Source organism: Mobula hypostoma, chromosome 12 (genome assembly GCF_963921235.1).
Source record: "Mobula hypostoma chromosome 12, sMobHyp1.1, whole genome shotgun sequence".
NCBI lineage: Eukaryota > Metazoa > Chordata > Chondrichthyes > Myliobatiformes > Myliobatidae > Mobula > Mobula hypostoma.
This window is the reverse complement of record NC_086108.1, coordinates 63,068,163-63,084,930: the sequence shown is the minus strand read 5'-3', so window position 1 is coordinate 63,084,930 and position 16,768 is coordinate 63,068,163. Positions and strand designations below refer to the sequence as shown.

The 16,768-nt window shown below is 41.4% G+C and overlaps 1 protein-coding gene across 16 annotated transcripts in view; it reads right to left on the bottom strand.

The window, feature by feature from the left end:
* fggy (FGGY carbohydrate kinase domain containing) overlaps nucleotides 1-16,768 on the bottom strand; it is a 352,624-nt gene that overhangs the window by 55,310 nt on the left and 280,546 nt on the right. For 6 of the 16 annotated variants that reach the window (XR_010019906.1, XM_063064268.1, XM_063064264.1 and 3 more), the window contains one exon: nucleotides 4,335-4,400. The exons of 9 other annotated variants lie outside the window; for them this stretch is intronic. Coding sequence is in view for 6 of the 7 variants with exons in the window: in XM_063064268.1 (XP_062920338.1) it covers nucleotides 4,335-4,400 (66 nt within the window). In the remaining variant the exon portion in view is untranslated. Of the gene's footprint in view, nucleotides 1-4,334; nucleotides 4,401-13,580; nucleotides 14,223-16,768 lie in introns of those variants that run through there. One more of the 16 variants, XM_063064273.1, reaches the window with a different exon arrangement.

Sequence of the window (16,768 nt, the reverse complement as noted above, 5' to 3'; positions counted from 1 at the left end):
TGATCTGCCCTGTTGCATACATTATAATCAATGGGGGAAGGGGTGGTGGGCTGATAATTACTCTTTGCTGTCTTTTTTTTGAGACTTTCAGATTTAACTTCCATCAACTTTGAAATCCAGAATCATTTTTACTTCATTCACTGATTCCATCTCCAGCTTATATCAAGCTCTCAGGTTCAGATAATTCACAATTTTGATATCCAATTTGAGATTGAACTTCAACTTCATATCTTCATTCTCACAAGCAACACTATCTTCTATGTCAGTAAATTTACTTGCCTCAGCCTGACCTGTTAACCCTATAAAAACATTGGCTTCTAGTCCCTCTGTGATTTAAATGAAAATTTCTCAGCTTCTTTGCTCCTGTTTTTCTTCAATATTCTCCAATCCTATTGCTCTTCCTGAAGTCTCCTTTCTTGCGGATCTGTTCCAAGCAGCTCTGTCTCACCATCTCAGTCTTGTCTTTTGAGTTGCTATTCCTAATATTCTCCTTTCTCCTAGCATCTATTTTTGTGTGGGAGCATCCATGTTTCTGTGAAACAGGTTGCCATCTAAATGTGAATTTTTGATGCAGTAAGACCCAATTTCCAACAGTGTTTCAAAAATCCTGGTTACCAAATAACTGTTCAACCATCACAAGAGGGCACATTTTCTAAATTTCCCTCCACGAACAAGAAAATCTGCAGATGCTGGAAATTTGAGCAACACACACAAAATGCTGGAGAAACTCAGCAGGCCAGGCAGCATCAATGGAAAAGAGTACAGTTGACGTATCAGGCCGAAGCCTTTCGGCAGGACGTTTTCCCTAGCAGTTTTGGTATATTTCCTGTTTGAAGCAACTTTTGCCCCTCTGTCATGTAGCATTCATTGAGAGACAAACTAGAACCTGGGCTTTAGCCAAAGAATGTTGCATAGTACATAAATGTAGAATCAGGCTCAGAATCAGGTTTATTATCACCACCATCACCGGTGGTGAAATTTGTGAACTTAGCAGCAGCAGTTCATTACAACACATGATAAAGTAGAACGAACAAATAAATAAATAAATAAAGTGCAGTAAGTATATTGAATAGATTAAAAATGGTGCAAAACATAAATAATATATATATAACAAATGTGGGTTCAATGTCTATTTACGAATCATATGGCAGAGGGGAAGAAGTTGTTCCTGCATCACGGAGTGTGTGCCTTCAGGCTTCTGTACCTCCTACCTGACAGTAACAATGAGAAGAGGACATGCCCTGGGTGCTGGGAGTCCTTAATAATGGACGTCACCTTTCTAAGGCACCGCTCCTTGAAGATGTTTTGAGTACTACGGAGACTGGTGCCCAAGATGGAGCTGACTAATTTTATGACTTTCTGTAGCTTCTCTCAGTCCTGTGCAGTAGCTGCACTTCCTTTCCGCCCCCCCGCTGCCAATACCAGACAGTGATGCAGCCTATCAGAATGCTCTCCATGGTATACCTGTAGAAATTTTTGAGTGTTTTAGTTGACAAACCAAATCTCTTAAAACTTCCAATGAAATATAGCCGCTGTCTTCTCTTCTTTATAAATGCATCAATATATTGGGATCCGGTTAGATCCTCAGAGATCTTGACATTCAGGAACTTAAAAATGCTCACTCTCCACTTTGATCCCTCTGTGAGGGTTGGTTCATGTTCCCTCATCTTACACTTCCTGAAGTCCACAATCAGCTCCTTTGTCTTACTGAGTGCAAGGTTCTTTCTGCAACACTACTCAACTAGCCGGTACGTCACACTTCTGCATGCCCTCTCATCTCCATCTGAGATTCTACCAGCAAACAAAAAGTTTATAGATGATATTTGAGTTATACCTAGTCACATAGTCATGGATATTGAGAGAGTAGAGCAGTGGACTAATCACACACCCCTGAAGTGCGCCAGTGTTGATCGTCAGTGAGAAGGAGATTTTAACACCAATCTACACAGGCTGTGATTGTCCAGTTAGGAAGTCAAGGATCCATTTGCAGAGGAAGATACAGAGGCCCTGGTTCTATAACTTATCGATAAAGCATGTGGGAATAATGGTGTTAAATGCAGAGCTATAGTCAATGAAGAGCACCCTGACATAGGTGTTTGTATTGTCCAGGTGATCTAAGGCCATGTGAACAGTCATTGAGATTGCATCTGCCATAGACCTATTGCGGCGAAAGGCAAATTGTAGAGGGTCCAGGTGAGGCTGGAGTTCATTCTAGCCATGACCAACCTCTCAAAGCATTTCATCACCGTATATGTGCTGCTATAATTGTTGCCTTTTGGAAGCAGTTGGCAACTTCCGACCATAGCAGTGAGAAGTTGAAAACTCCCATTAGTTGTTTGGCACAAGATTTCAGAGCCTTACCAGGTACTCTATCAGGGCCTGCCAACTTTGTAAGGGTTCACCCTCCTTAAAGACAGCCTTATATTGGCCTCCGAGACAGAGATCACAAGGTCACCGGGTGCATCAGGGATCTTCACAGCTGTAGTTATATTCTTCCTTTCAAAGCAGGTATAGAAGGAGTTGAGCTTATCTGGTAGTGAAGCATCACTGCCATTCATGCTATTGGGTTTCACTTTGTAGGAAGTAATGTTTTGCAAACCCTGCCAGAGTTGATGTGCATCTGATGTCACCTCTAATCGCGCTCAGAATTGTCTTTTTGCCCTTGAAGTAGTCCTCCACAAGTCATACCTGGTTTTTTTGAACAGACCTGGGTCACTAGCCTTAAATGCCACAGATTTAGCCCTCAGCAGATGGCATACCTCCTGGTTCATCCATGGATTTTGGTCTGGGAATGTACAACAAGATTTTGTAGGCACACACTCATCCACACGGGTTTTAATAAAGTCAGTAACAACTGCAGCATACTCATCCAGACCCGAGGATGAATCCCTGAAAACAGTCCAGCCCACCGATCCAAAGCAGACCTGTAAGTGCTCCTTTGTTTCCCTTGTCCATACCTTCTTGGTCCTCACTATTGGTGCTGCAGTCTTCAGTCTCTGCCTATAGTCAGGCAGTACAGCTAGGTGATCAGACTTCCTGAAATGAGGGCGTGGAATAGCATGGTAGGCATTCTTGATGGTGATGTAACAGTGGTCCAGTGTGTTGTTTCCTCTGGTATTGCATGGTAGGTATTCTAGAAGAAGGTCACTCTCCTGATTTTCTCTTGCTCTTTAAAATGGCGTTCAACCCAGATAAGTGTGAGGTGGTTGATTTTGGAAGGTCAAATATGATGGCAGAATATAGTATTAATGGTAAGAGCTATACCTATCCACAGTGTGGAGGATCAGAGGGATCTTGGGATCCGAGTCCATTGGACATTCAAAGGTGCTGCGCAGGTTGACTGTGTGGTTAAGAAGGCATACAGTGCATTGGCCTTCATCCACCATGGGACTGAGTTCAAGAGCTGAGAGGTAATGTTACAGCTATATAGGACCCTGGTCAGACCCCACTTGGAGTACTGTGCTCAGTTCTGGTCATCTTACTACAGGAAGGATGTGGAAACTATAGAAGGGGTGTAGAGGAGATTTACAAGGATGTTGCCTGGATTGGCGAGCATGCCTTATGAGAATAGTTTGAGTGAATTTGGCCTTTTCTCCTTGGAGCAACGTAGGATGAGAGGTGACCTGACAAAGATGTATAAGATGATGAGAGGCATTGATCATGTGGATAGTCAGAGGCTTTTTCCCAGGGCTGAAATGGCTAACAAAAGAGGACACAGTTTCAAGGTTCTTGGAAGTAGGTACAGAGCAGATGTCAGGGGTAAGTTTTTTATGCAGAGTGGTGAGTGCGTGGAATGGGCTGCCAGTGATGGTGGTGGAGGCAGATACAATAGGGTCTTTTCAGAGACTCCTAGATAGGTGCGTGGAGCTTAGAAAAATAGAGGGCTATGGGCAACCCGAGGTAATTTCTGAAGTAAGTACATGTTCGGCACAGCATTGTGGGCCAAAGGGCCTGTATTGTGCTGTAGGTTTTCTATGTTTCCCTGTTTCTATATAAAACCTATGGCTTGAATTTTGCTCTTTGCTCCCAGGTGTTTGAGCCTTTATTAAACCGTCATCCACCGTGTCTATGCCAAGGAGACTTACTATTAACTGAAGGGTCCGTGGACCCCAAGTTGGGAACCTCTGGTTAGACAGTGGGTGTATCATGTCGCTCGCTGCTTATAATTTTTACTTTTCCTCATTCCTAAAATATGCTAAATAATATTAGAGGTAATGGAAGTCAAAGCAACGTAGAATTTGACAAATTTAAAAAGAAAAAGTAGAACAAAGAATTGATTCCATATAACCACCAGCAACAAGTTAATCTGAAGCTGTAAATTGCTTAAAACTGACCTCTACAAATCAAAGTCAAAACTCTGTCCGCTCCTGTTTTCCTGACCAGCATAAATAGAATCGCTTCTGACAATAGGATAAAGAAAACAGTTAAGTTCTCTTGGGGCAAAGAAAAGTACAGATCAATCCAGCTGCATTTTTTTTTTAGGATTATAGAGCACCCCAAATATTCCCACTGTACTCCCACCTGTTGATCATATGTCCAGCAAAACAAAGAAAGAATGTGCCTTAATTGTAAATTGCAACTAAAATATTCCTTTTATGCCAATGCTTGAATAATTTTGTTATTGACCCAGGGCAGAGCACTTATATGGTTTACTGCTTAAACAGCTTAAATCCAAAATGAATTTGCAGCACATGATTAATGATAGGGATATTGTGAGAGATCTTTCTTCAAACAATCTGATAAAAGCCACATGCAAAGACAAGTTTAAGCCTCCCTGTAGAGCTGACAGTGCATTTCATGCATTCTACACACTTTCCAGTCTCTCCGTCATACCCTGGACAAAAAGTATATTTTGCATGATAATAATTATACATATTACATCGTGGCATTATACTAATTCTGATAGAATGGAATTGTGACTGCACAGTGCTCATCTGATAAATATTGCACTTTTTAATATAGTTGCTATATCTTGTTATTATATAATCATGACATCAAAATTCATCTATGAAACCAACTAGGTTTTGACCTTATCTAAAGGAATGAGGATAGAAAAGAAATAGAAGTGCTTGTGGAGGGACCATTTGCCAATTGTGGTAAGTTTCAAGTTAGTCCTGGATAAAAATAATGTTATTCCTTAATTTATGTCCCAAAGGTGGGTGAAGGTAGGTTTCGATAGTACAAGACTGGTCTTGGCATAAGTATAGATTAAGAAGATTGGGAACAGCTGTATGTGGGACAACAATGATCAATAAGTGAAGACGTTTAAAAGGGAGACAGGGTGCAATGTCAACATGTCCCCGTAAGGGGCAGACACAAAGATACTAAGCTCAGGAAACGGTGGTTAACAAAATATAGTCAAACTTTTTCAGTGAAAAGAAGGACTGGTATCGAATGCATCCTTTGAGGTATACAGGAGAGAACAAGAAAGGAAATAGGAGAGAACAAAGGGGTCATGAAATGAATTCAACATGAAATAAGACTGGAAACTATAGAGCAGTCAGCCTTAAATCAATGTTAAGGGAGTTGTTGGAGAAGATTCTGAAGGGCAGGATTTATGTTCACTTGGAAGACAGAGATTGATTAGGAGAAGTCAGCATGACCTTGTGCAGGGAAGATCATGGCTTACCAATCTGATTCTGATTCTTGTGCAGGTAACAAGGAAAACTGAAGAAACCAATGCAGTAAATATGTTTTATATGGACTTCATTAAGGCTTTCAACAAGATCCCACATGATAGGCTGGTTCAAAAAGTTAAGGCGTATTGGTTCTGAAGATTATTGACAGACTGCATATGAGGTGGAGGTTTGTGATGGATGGGTGTTTTTCTGACCAGAATTGGACAAGTGAGGAATAATGGTAGCATACTGGTTAGCGCGACGCTATTACAGCTCGGGGTGTCGGAGTTCAGAGTTCAACACCTGTGTCCTCTGTTAGCAGGTTTGCATGTTGCTTGCTGTGTGTGTGTGTGTGTGTGTGTGTGTGTATTTCCTCCGGGTGCTCCGCTTTCCTTTCACAACCCAAAGATGTACTGGTTGGTAGGTTAATTGGTCATTGTAAATTGTCCTGTGATTAGGCCATGGTTAAATCAGTGGGCCAACCAGCAGTGCTAAGGGCCAGAAGGACCTACTTTGTACTGTATCTTTAAATAAATGAAAGTGGTGTACCACGGGGATTGATGCTAACATCTTTACTATTTGTAATATATATATATATAAATCACCTGGGTGTGAGTGTCTGTGGTCTGAATAGAAATTTTTGAGACAACACAAAAAAAATGGTGGAGTCACAGAAAGCAAAAGTTGTTAAAGATACAGTGAAGCATGTGCAAGATTACACTCTGTGGCAGTATTGGCAGAGTGCTGCACTGCCAGGATTGTTGTCTTTCAGATAAACATTAAAATGGAACTCCTTTCTTATGTGGAAGTAAAATATTCCATATTAGTCAACAACAGAAGGATCTGGGAATATAGATCCATAATTCATTGAAAGTGATGCCACAGGTAGATAGGGTTGTAAAGAAAGCTTTTGGCATATTGGCCTTCATAAATTAAAGTACTGAATACCGGAGTTGGTATGTCATGTTGAACTTGCATAACCTGTTAGTGATCCCTATTTTGGAGTATTGTGTGCAGTTTTGGTCACCTACTGTACCTACAAGAAAGATATCAATAAGATTGAAAGAGCTCACAGAAAATTTAAAAGGATGTTGCTGGGACTTGAGGTCCTGAGTAATAGGGAAAGGTTGAATTGGTTAGAACTTTATTCACTAGAGTGTAGATGAATGACAGGAGATTTGAAAGAGGTATACAAAAGTATGAGGGGTATAGCAAGCGTAAATTAAAGCAGGCTTTTTCCAGAGTTGAGTGAGACTAGAACTAGAGGCCATGTGTTAAGGGTGAAAGATATAATATCTAAGGGGAACATGAGTGGGGACCTTTTCACTCAGAGGGTGGTGAGAGTGTGGAACGAGTTGCCAGTGGAAGTGGTAGATGTGGGTTTGATTTCACCATTTAAGAAAAATTTGGATAGGGACATGGATGGGAGGGGTATGGAGTGCTAAGATTTGGATACAGGTCGATGTGTCTAGGCAGATTAATGGTTCAGCATAAACGAGATGGGTTGAAGGCCTGTTAACGTGCTGTAGTGTTCTACGACTCTATAGCAGTAAAGGAGATTATGTGACCAGGATCAGATTGCTAAACAGCAGAGTTCACAGTGCACCAACTGGTTGCTGCATTTCTAACTTTGCAGCAGTGACTACAAGTCAAAAATTTTCATTCACTATAATATGATTTGAGTACCCAAAAACAACATAAAAGATGCTATATAAGTAAAAGCATGCCTTTCATTCTTTTTTACTTAATGTCCATGGAGTAAACTAACTGTCTGACACATTACTATGATCATTCATATCCTCGTCCAAAATTTGCAATACCAAAAGGAATTCTTATAACAGAGACACATTACACAATAGTACTGCAGGGGAAATATTTAATTTAGCAGATAAGATGAGTCTCTAAGAACTGACTGTGGTTTTGTTTGTGATTAATTAGCTAAATTATAATGCATCAAAACAGCAGGATGCATTTGAGGACAAAACATGGATTTGAGAAGGGAAGCTAAACAGTACGAACTGGAAGACAGTGGCAATAACTGAAAGCCCCTATAATGTGATGTTTATACAGTCTTTGGGGATAACACTTTCAATGAGATGCTGCTGGCAGGATGGGCTGAATGGAGTCCTTCTGTATTTCTATCTGACAGTTGATTTTCCTGTTCCTAAGTTTTCCCTAGAACACCACACAACTCAACTGTATTTGTGCTGGAAAGCAGCAAAGAAAGCTGGGATCTTATTATACACATCATAAATCTTTCAAGATACACAGTGGCCTGCAGCAGCTACTGGTGTAGATCCAACTCCAGATTGCAAAACCTCTGTGCTTGATGAGGAAGGAACAAGAACGGCATTGGATCCCCTTTTTTCTTTCCGGAATTTGGTGGAGTGAGGAAAGGCAGCTATCTGAGCCAGTAGCTAAGTGAATCAATCAGTAGAAGTGCATTTCAGAGGCTACATCTTTTAATTGTTGTCAATGTCTAATTATATTTTGGGAACCTTAATTGGCTTAATGGACAACACATGTCCAGTCAAGGGTGCTGATGTACTTTATAAGATTTGATGCACTGTATAGCTAACTGCCAAAAACATAGAACAACTCATTCATATACAGTATAGCACTGAATCAATTTTTTATTCTCTTAATATTAACAAATTATTTGTTGTTCCAACATAGCTGAAAATGCGAACAGTTACTTTAGCTCATTCTTGGTACACTCTGAATCAGTAAATTTAAGTTAAAAGTCAATTTACTGTTGTACCAGAGGAAACCATAATACTGAATTGTTGGAGGTGTTGATGTTATAGTTTGTAACTCCAAAACGCAAAACTAATTAAAAGAGAATCATGGAGGTGGGAGGTGCGTGTCTTAGTTTTGATTTGCTTAGTGAGGCATGCACTTATGACGTGGTGACATGATGATGTATGCCATTCATGTACTTTTACATATAAACTGTAATACATTACGTAAACAACAAAGAATGCTTAATCAAATATTAAATATTAAATACACAACAATCCTCTCTGCTTAGCTATAAACTCCAGTTCAATATAATATGCAACTCAACTCAAATATGTAACGCATGTATATCTACTACAGGTCGACCTTCACTAATCCGACTATCTGTAATCCGGTTCCTTTGATAATCCAGCACTGATTATGCTTAATGTGATCCTTCTGTAATTCGGCATCTTCACTAATCCGGCACTCCTCAGGTCCCACTGGTGCCGGATTAGTGAAGGTTGACCTGTATACAATACAACAACTATATACATATCCACAGCATAGAAAATATTAAATTTTCCCAATCAGGTGTAAAGATTTAATCACTGTGGAGGATTTCTTACTCTTATGGGATAGGGTCTTTCCTGACAAGGGGAGGTAACACTTCTGGCTATGAAACAATATCAGAATCTGGGGCCTCCTCCACAGTGGTTGTAGGAGTTGATTCTGGGATGGCAGAATGTAGTTCTGACCGCTCTGGGCCCCTTTCTTCTGTAACAATTGACTCTGCTCTCCTCAACTGATTGTTATGTCATCTCTAGATGACATTCATTGAGCAGGAGAATGGTTCAGTTCTGTCCTTAATCTTTCCAAGTACCCACTTTTGATCACCTCTGTGGTTCCTCGCCAGGACTGTTTGTGCTGTGGTGAAACATTGAAATTCTTTGTTTGAGGGGCACTCAATCTGTCTCAGCTGTTCGTCCTGCATACTCCTTCAGAGACTGGGTTTGAGAAGATCCAAGCGTGAGCACAAGGGATGACCCAGGAACAGTATAACTGGTGAGTTATTGGTTGTGGAGGTTGTTGCATTCAGCTATGCAAGGAGGAAATTGGTGAGCTTCTGATTCAGTGTTAGTGTAGTCTGTTCCATTAACATTGCTCACAGTGTGTTCTTTAGATTCCAGATAAACTGTTCTGCCAAGCCATTTGTAACTGGTTGGGACGGTGCAGATGTAATATGGCTTATTCTATTCATTTTCAGGAATGACTGAAACTGTTTTGCAACAAACTGTGGTCCATTGTCACTAAATGTTCTGGAACACCATTCTTTGGGAAGAGGCTTCTCAACATATCAGCATTGTGCAAGGCTGTAATGGAGGCTATTGGGAACAACTCTGGTCATTTTTGTAGCTGAATGGTCCCGCAAAATCCACATGGATCCTCTGAAATTGCAGGTCATTTCCAGGAAAGGTGCTACTCTTGCCATCTTCTGGATGTATTGTCATCCTGAAAAGTGCATGGCAAACTGCTCAATCTGCTAATCTATCCCAGGCCATCAGACAAAGCTTCAAGCCGATGCTTTCATTTTGAACACACCTAGATGACAGGCATGTAGCTCCTCAAACACTTTACTCTCAGGTTGGATGGTACAACAACTCTCAATCCCCACATAAGGTAACCTCTGTCAAGGGCAAATCATCCCAGTGTTGGTAAAAATGGGGGAACAGCACATTCCAGCTATTTTGGGTGGCCCTGTAGACCTGAGACAGTGTGGAGTCTTTTCTGGTTTCTCTTTGGATCATCTGTGCCATAATAGGGAGACTTTCTATTTGCATTGGTGATAATGCATCAAGATCGGTGTCCTCCTTTGTAAATTTTTTCAGTTACTTCCTTTTCTGGGGGTAAACAGGATAATCCATCAGCATTTCCATGATTGGCTGTCCTTTTGAGTTCAATCTTGTAATTGTATCCTCCAAGAAACAGAGCCCACCTCTGCGTTCATGCTGCTGCTGTTAGTGGAACACCCTTCTGTGGATTGAAAATGGGCACCAGTGGTTTATGATCAGCACTGAGGTTAAACTCTCTCCCATACAAATACTGGTTGAAATGCTTTACACCCCAAGCCAGACTCAAGACCTCTCTGTCAATCTGTGCATAATTTTTCTCTACAGCAGTAAAGGAACGTGATGCAAAGGCTGTGGGGCATTCACTTCCATTACTAATAACGTGACATTACCATAAGGCAAAGCATCACAGACAAGTTCACTTGACAATCAATCATTGATCATAATGAGTGAATACTATGTCCAATGTCACTATTTTCTTTGCTTTTTGGAAAACCACCTCACACTGCTTTGTCGATTGCCATTTCTTCCCAATCTGTAGTCGTGAGTTCAAGGACTGGAGGACAATAGCCAGGTTTGGCAGGAACTTGTTACAGTACTTGACAAATCCTGAAAAAGACTGTGACTGTGATACGTCCCTTGGGCTTGGGCAATTCATCACTGCTTGGAGTTTCTCAACACACTTGGTAAGTCATGCTTGGTTTTAAAAATTCACACTTGTTGCATTGTGCTCTGAGCCCGTAATCTTCTAATCTTTTGAACACTGCACAGTCTTGAGATTTTGGAGATGTTCCTTGTCATCCTTACCAGTAACTATGATCTCATCCAGGTAACAATGAGTGCCTGGGCAGCCTTGCAGCACCTAGTCCACAGTTTTCTACCAGAGTGCAGGTGTAGATGCTACTCCAAAAATAAGGCTATTATAGCGATAAAGTCCTTTGTGAGTTATGGTGAGAAACACTTTAGACTCTTCTTCCACCTCCATCTGTAGGCAGGCCTCAGCCAAGTCACTTTACTGAAGTGTTCCCTCCAGGAAGGTTTGCAAGGATATCCCCTAACCTAGGCAGAGGATACTGATCTACCTTCAGTGCTGGATTGATGGTGAGCTAAAAATCACCACAAATCTTGACAGACATTCTTTTTTGCTACTAGAACTGCTGGCATTGCCCAAGGGCTTCACACAACCCTGGAAAGAATTCCATCACGTGATCTTGCTCACTGGCTACTTTATTGTGGATGGTATAAGAAACTGGATGGGCTTTGTAAACCTTTTTTATTTGATATTATTTTACCCTTGATGCATTTGAGTTTTCCAAAGCCATCCTTGGACACTGTTATGGCATTATCCAGTACATTTCTTAGTTCACTTTCAGTAAACTCTACTGCAGAGGATGTGGCGTGAAACTGGTGGATGGATGTCCAATCAAGGTGTAGTTGTTTCAGCCAATCACAGCCCCACAATGCTGGCTGGCCCTCCTGTTTTTACCACAGACAAAACCAATGTTCATTGTTGTATTTCACTGTTATGAATATCATTCCCACAGGAGTTATCTTTTCTCCAATATAAATTCTTAGTTGTATATCTGCAGGTTTCAGAGTTCTGTATCTTTGAAATGCCATTCGAACTCATTTTGTGGAATGACTGAAACAGCTGAGCCTCCATCCAATTCTATTTTAATGAAAATTTTAATGCAGATTAGCCCCCTTCTTAAAACGGCAACTGGATTTTTTTTTTAGCTTTTTTCCTTTTCCTGTGCAGTTCATTTATTTTTGTCTGCCCAACATATTTGTGTTCTACTTTGTTGAATTTACTGTAAGTTTCACCTTTAAACCTGCATTGGTCTGCTGTATGTGACCCCTTAACACCATTTGTTCGGCCAGGCAAGCCTCTGTCGAGATACTGCAATTTGTTAATGCTCATTTTCATTCCTGACTGCAACTCGATGGCATCTCTGCCTAAAGCATTCTGCAATCAACAATGGTTTCAGTTCTGAATGTTCCTCAACATCTTGATGATATCAGCAAGGCTCATTTTGGTTGTTTGGTTAAACTGGTGAAATTTCTAAGCAAACTGTATGCTTTTCCACTTACTACACTCAGCAAAACTGGCACTCATTTCTCATTGGCTATTTCATTTGCTTCCAAATACTGCTTGATTCACTCAGAGTACATCAGCCAGTTATCTTTTGTGCAATCGAACACATCAATCTTTCCAATGTAGCCAGCCATTTCAGCTCTTTCTAATAATTTATTATTATCAACCAATACTCACTGTTTGTGAACCAGTGAATTTGTCCATTTTCTGCCTTTTTAAAAACTTGAATGTCTTTCTCCTCTTGCAAAGAAAAATAAATACGTGCTGCAATACTTCAAAAAAAACTTCAACAAGTAGGTAATTGTCTTGGTTTCCTATTCCTGCTATTTAATAGTAACAATGATGGAGAAAAATTCTCAGTCATCAAAGCTGAGCTGATACTTGTTAACTTGTGTCATAAATGCACCTTATTATTTGTTAATTTACGACTGGTAATAGTACTTTAGGTTGGGTGTGTGAGTTATAGCATTGTGTTGTATACCTTAGTCCAGAGGATCACTGTTTCATCTAGTGGTACACATAGGTACGGTTGAATAACAATATACTGAACTTGTACTTGCATTTGAACTTGATACTGAAAATAGCAACACTGTTCAATGTCTTTCTCAGGACTGTTTCCACTCTAATGCAAGACAGAATCAGAATCAGAATAAGTGACATACGTCATGATCTTTTTTTGTGGCAGCAGTACAATGCAAGACATAAAAATCACTATATGTTACACAAGTAGAAAATAGTGCATAACAGAAATAATGAGATAGTGTTCATGGGTTCATGGACAGTAGAGAAATCTGATAGCAGAGGGGAAGAAGCTGTTTTGAAAATACTGCATGTGATTCTTCACTGTCCTATACCTCCTCCCTGACGGTGATAACAAGAAGAGGTCATGTCCCAGATGGTGAGAGTCCTTAATAGATGTTGCCTTGTTGAGGCACTGTCTCTTGTACACATCCTCGATGGTGGGATGGTTGTGCTCATGATGGAGCTGGCTGAATCTGAAACCTGCAGCTTTTTCAATCCTGTGCATTGGAACCTCCATAACAGATGGTGTTACAACCAATTAGAATGCTCTCCACCATATGGCTGTAGAACTTTGCAATAGTCTTTGATGACATACCAAATCTCATCAAACTCCTAATAAAGTGGCTGGTGTGCCTTCTTCATGATTGCATCAATATGTTGGACCCAAGTTAGTTCCATTAAAATGTCAATGCCTAAGAACTTAAAGCTACTCACACTTTCCATCATTGACCCCTTAAAGAAAACACAGGTGTGTTCTACTAACTTCCTTTTTCTTAAGTCCACAATTAATTTTTTCTCTCACTGATGCTGAGTTCAAGATTATTACTATGACACCATTCAACCAGCTGATTTAACTCACTTCTGTATGTCTCATCGTCACCTTCTGAGATTCTGCCAACAACAGTGGTGTCAACTGTGAATTTATAGATGGCATTTGAACAGTGCTTAGCCACAGTCATGAGCAAAGAGAGAGTAGAGTAGTGTGTTAAACATACATCCTTGAGGTGCACATATGTTGATTGTTAACAAGGATGTGTTATTACTGATCCACACTGACTGTGGTTTCTTGAAAAGGAAATCAAAAAGCTAGTTGCAGATGGAGGTACAGAGGCCCAGATTTTTAAATAGTACTGAGAGGATGATGGTGTATGACACCAGCTGTAATTGATAAACAGCATCCCGATGTTCGCCGAGCAGAGACAATGAGATTGCATTCACTGCAGACCTGTTGTGGTGGTAGGAAAATTATGGCGGGTCCAGGTCCTTGCTTCGGCAGGAATTAATTCCAGCCATGACCAACCTCTGAAAGCACTTCAACTGAACAGATGTGAGTGCTACCAGTCAATAGTCATTAAGGCAGCTCACCCTGGTCTTCTTGTGCACCGGTATGTTGGCTGCCCTTTCCATGCAGATGGGAACCTTCAAGTACAGTAGCAAGAGGTTAAAGGTTAAAGATGTTAAAGAGGTTAAAGATGTCCTTATCCTTAGGTCGCTGGTGAGTTTGATAAATGTGTCCAGGACGGATTTCTGTCACAGTATGTTAACAGGCCGACAAGGAGGAATTCCATACTAGATCTAGTATTAGATAACGAACCGGGTCAGGTCACAGATCTCTCAGTGGGTGAGTATCTGGGGGATAGTGACCAATGCTCCCTGGCCTTTAACATTATCATGGAAGAGGTAGAATCAGAGAGGACAGGAAAATTTTTAATTGGGGAAGGACAAATTATGAGGCTATAAGTCTAGAACTTGCGGGTGTGAATTTGGATGATGTTTTTGCAGGGAAATGTACTATGGACATGTGGTCGATGTTTAGGGATCTCTTCCAAGATTTTAGGGATAAATTTGTCCCAGTGAGGAAGATAAAGAATGGCAGGGTGAAGGAACCATGGGTAACAAGTGAGGTGGAAAATCTAGTCAGGTGGAAGAAGGCAGCATACATGAGGTTTAGGAAGCAAGGATCAGGTGGGTCTACTGAGGAATATAGGGTAGCAAGAAAAGAGCTTAAGAAGGGCCTGAGAAGAGCAAGAAAGGGGCATGAGAAGGCCTTGGCGAGTAGGGTAAAGGAAAACCCCTAAGGCATTCTTCAATTATGTGAAGAAAAAAAGGATGACAGGAGTGAAGGTAGGACCAATTAGAGATAAAGGTGGGAAGATGTGCCTGGAGGCTGTGGAAGTGAGCGAAGTCCTCAATGAATACTTCCCTTCAGTATTCACCAATGAGAGGGAACTTGATGATGGTGAGGACAATATGAGTGAGGTTGATGTTCTGGAGCATGTTGATATTAAGGGAAAGGAGGTGTTGGAGTTGTTAAAATACATCAGGATGGATAAGTACCCGGGGCCTGACGGAATATTCCCTAGGCTGCTCCAAGAGGTGAGGGAAGAGATTGCTGAGACTCTGGCAAGGATCTTTATGTCCTCGTTGTCTACGGGAATGGTACTGGAGGACTGGAGGGAGGTGAATGTTGTCCCCTTGTTCAAAAAAAGTAGTAGGATAGTCCGGGTAATTATAGACCAGTGAGCCTTACGTCTGTGGTGGGAAAGCTGTTGGAAAAGATTCTTAGAGATAGGATCTATGGGCATTTAGAGAATCATGGTCTCATCAGGGACAGTCAGCATGGCTTTGTGAAGGGCAGATCATGTCTAATGAGCCAAATAGAGTTCTTTGAGGAGGTGACCAGGCATATAGATGAGGGTAGTGCAGTGGATGTGATCTACATGGATTTGAGTAAAGCATTTGACAAGGTTCCACATGGTAGGCTTATTCAGAAAGTCAGAAGGCATGGGATCCAGGGAAGTTTGGCCGGGTGGATTCAGAATTGGCTTGCCTGCAGAAGGCTGAGGGTCATGGTGGAGGGAGTACATTCGGATTGGAGGGTTGTGACTAGTGGTGTCCCACAAGGTTCGGTTCTGGGACCTCTACTTTTCATGATTTTTATTAACGACCTGGATGTGGGGGTAGAAGGGTGGGATGGCAAGTTTGCAGACGACACAAAGGTTGGTGGTGTTGTGGATAGTGTAGAGGATTGTCGAAGATTGCAGAGAGACACTGATAGGATGCAGAAGTGGGCTGACAAGTGGCAGATGGAGTTCAACCCGGAGAAGTGTGAGGTGGTACACTTTGGAAGGACAAACTCCAAGGCAGAGATCAAAGTAAATGGCAAGATACTTGGTAGTGTGAAGGAGCAGAGGGATCTGGTGGTACGTGTCCACAGATCCTTGAAAGTTGCCTCACAGGTAGATAGGGTAGTTAAGAAAGCTTATTGGGTGTTAGCTTTCATAAGTTGAGTTTAAGAGTCGCAAGGTAATGATGCAGCTCTATAAGACTCTGGTTAGGCCACACTTGGAGTACTGTGTCCAGTTCTGGTCGTCTCAGTATAGGAAGGGTGTGGAAGCATTGGAAAGGGCACAGAGGAGATTTACCAGGATGCTGCCTGGTTTAGAAAGTATGCATTATGATCAGAGATTAAGGGAGCTAGGGCTTTACTCCTTGGAGGGAAGGAGGATGAGAGGAGACATGATAGAGGTATGCAAGATATTAAGAGGAATAGATAGAGTGGATAGCCAGCGCCTCTTTCCCAGGGCACCACTGCTCAATACAAGAGAACATGGCTTCAAGGGAAGGGGTGGGAAGTTCAAGGGGGATATTAGAGGAAGGATTTTTACTCAGAGAGTGGTTGGTGTGTGGAATGCACTGCCTGAGTCAGTGGTGGAGGCAGTTACACGTGAAATTTAAGCGACTACTAAACAGGTATATGGAGGAATTTAAGGTGGGGGGTTATATGGGAGGCAGGGTTTGATGGTCGGCACAACATTGTTGGCTGAAGGGCCTGTACTGTGCTGTACTATTCTATGTTCTATGTTATACATTCCAGCCAGTTAGTTGGCACAGATTTGTTTTCAGCTCCCTGCAGATACACGATCAGGGCCTGATGTCTCTCAAGGGTTCACGCTCTTGAAGGA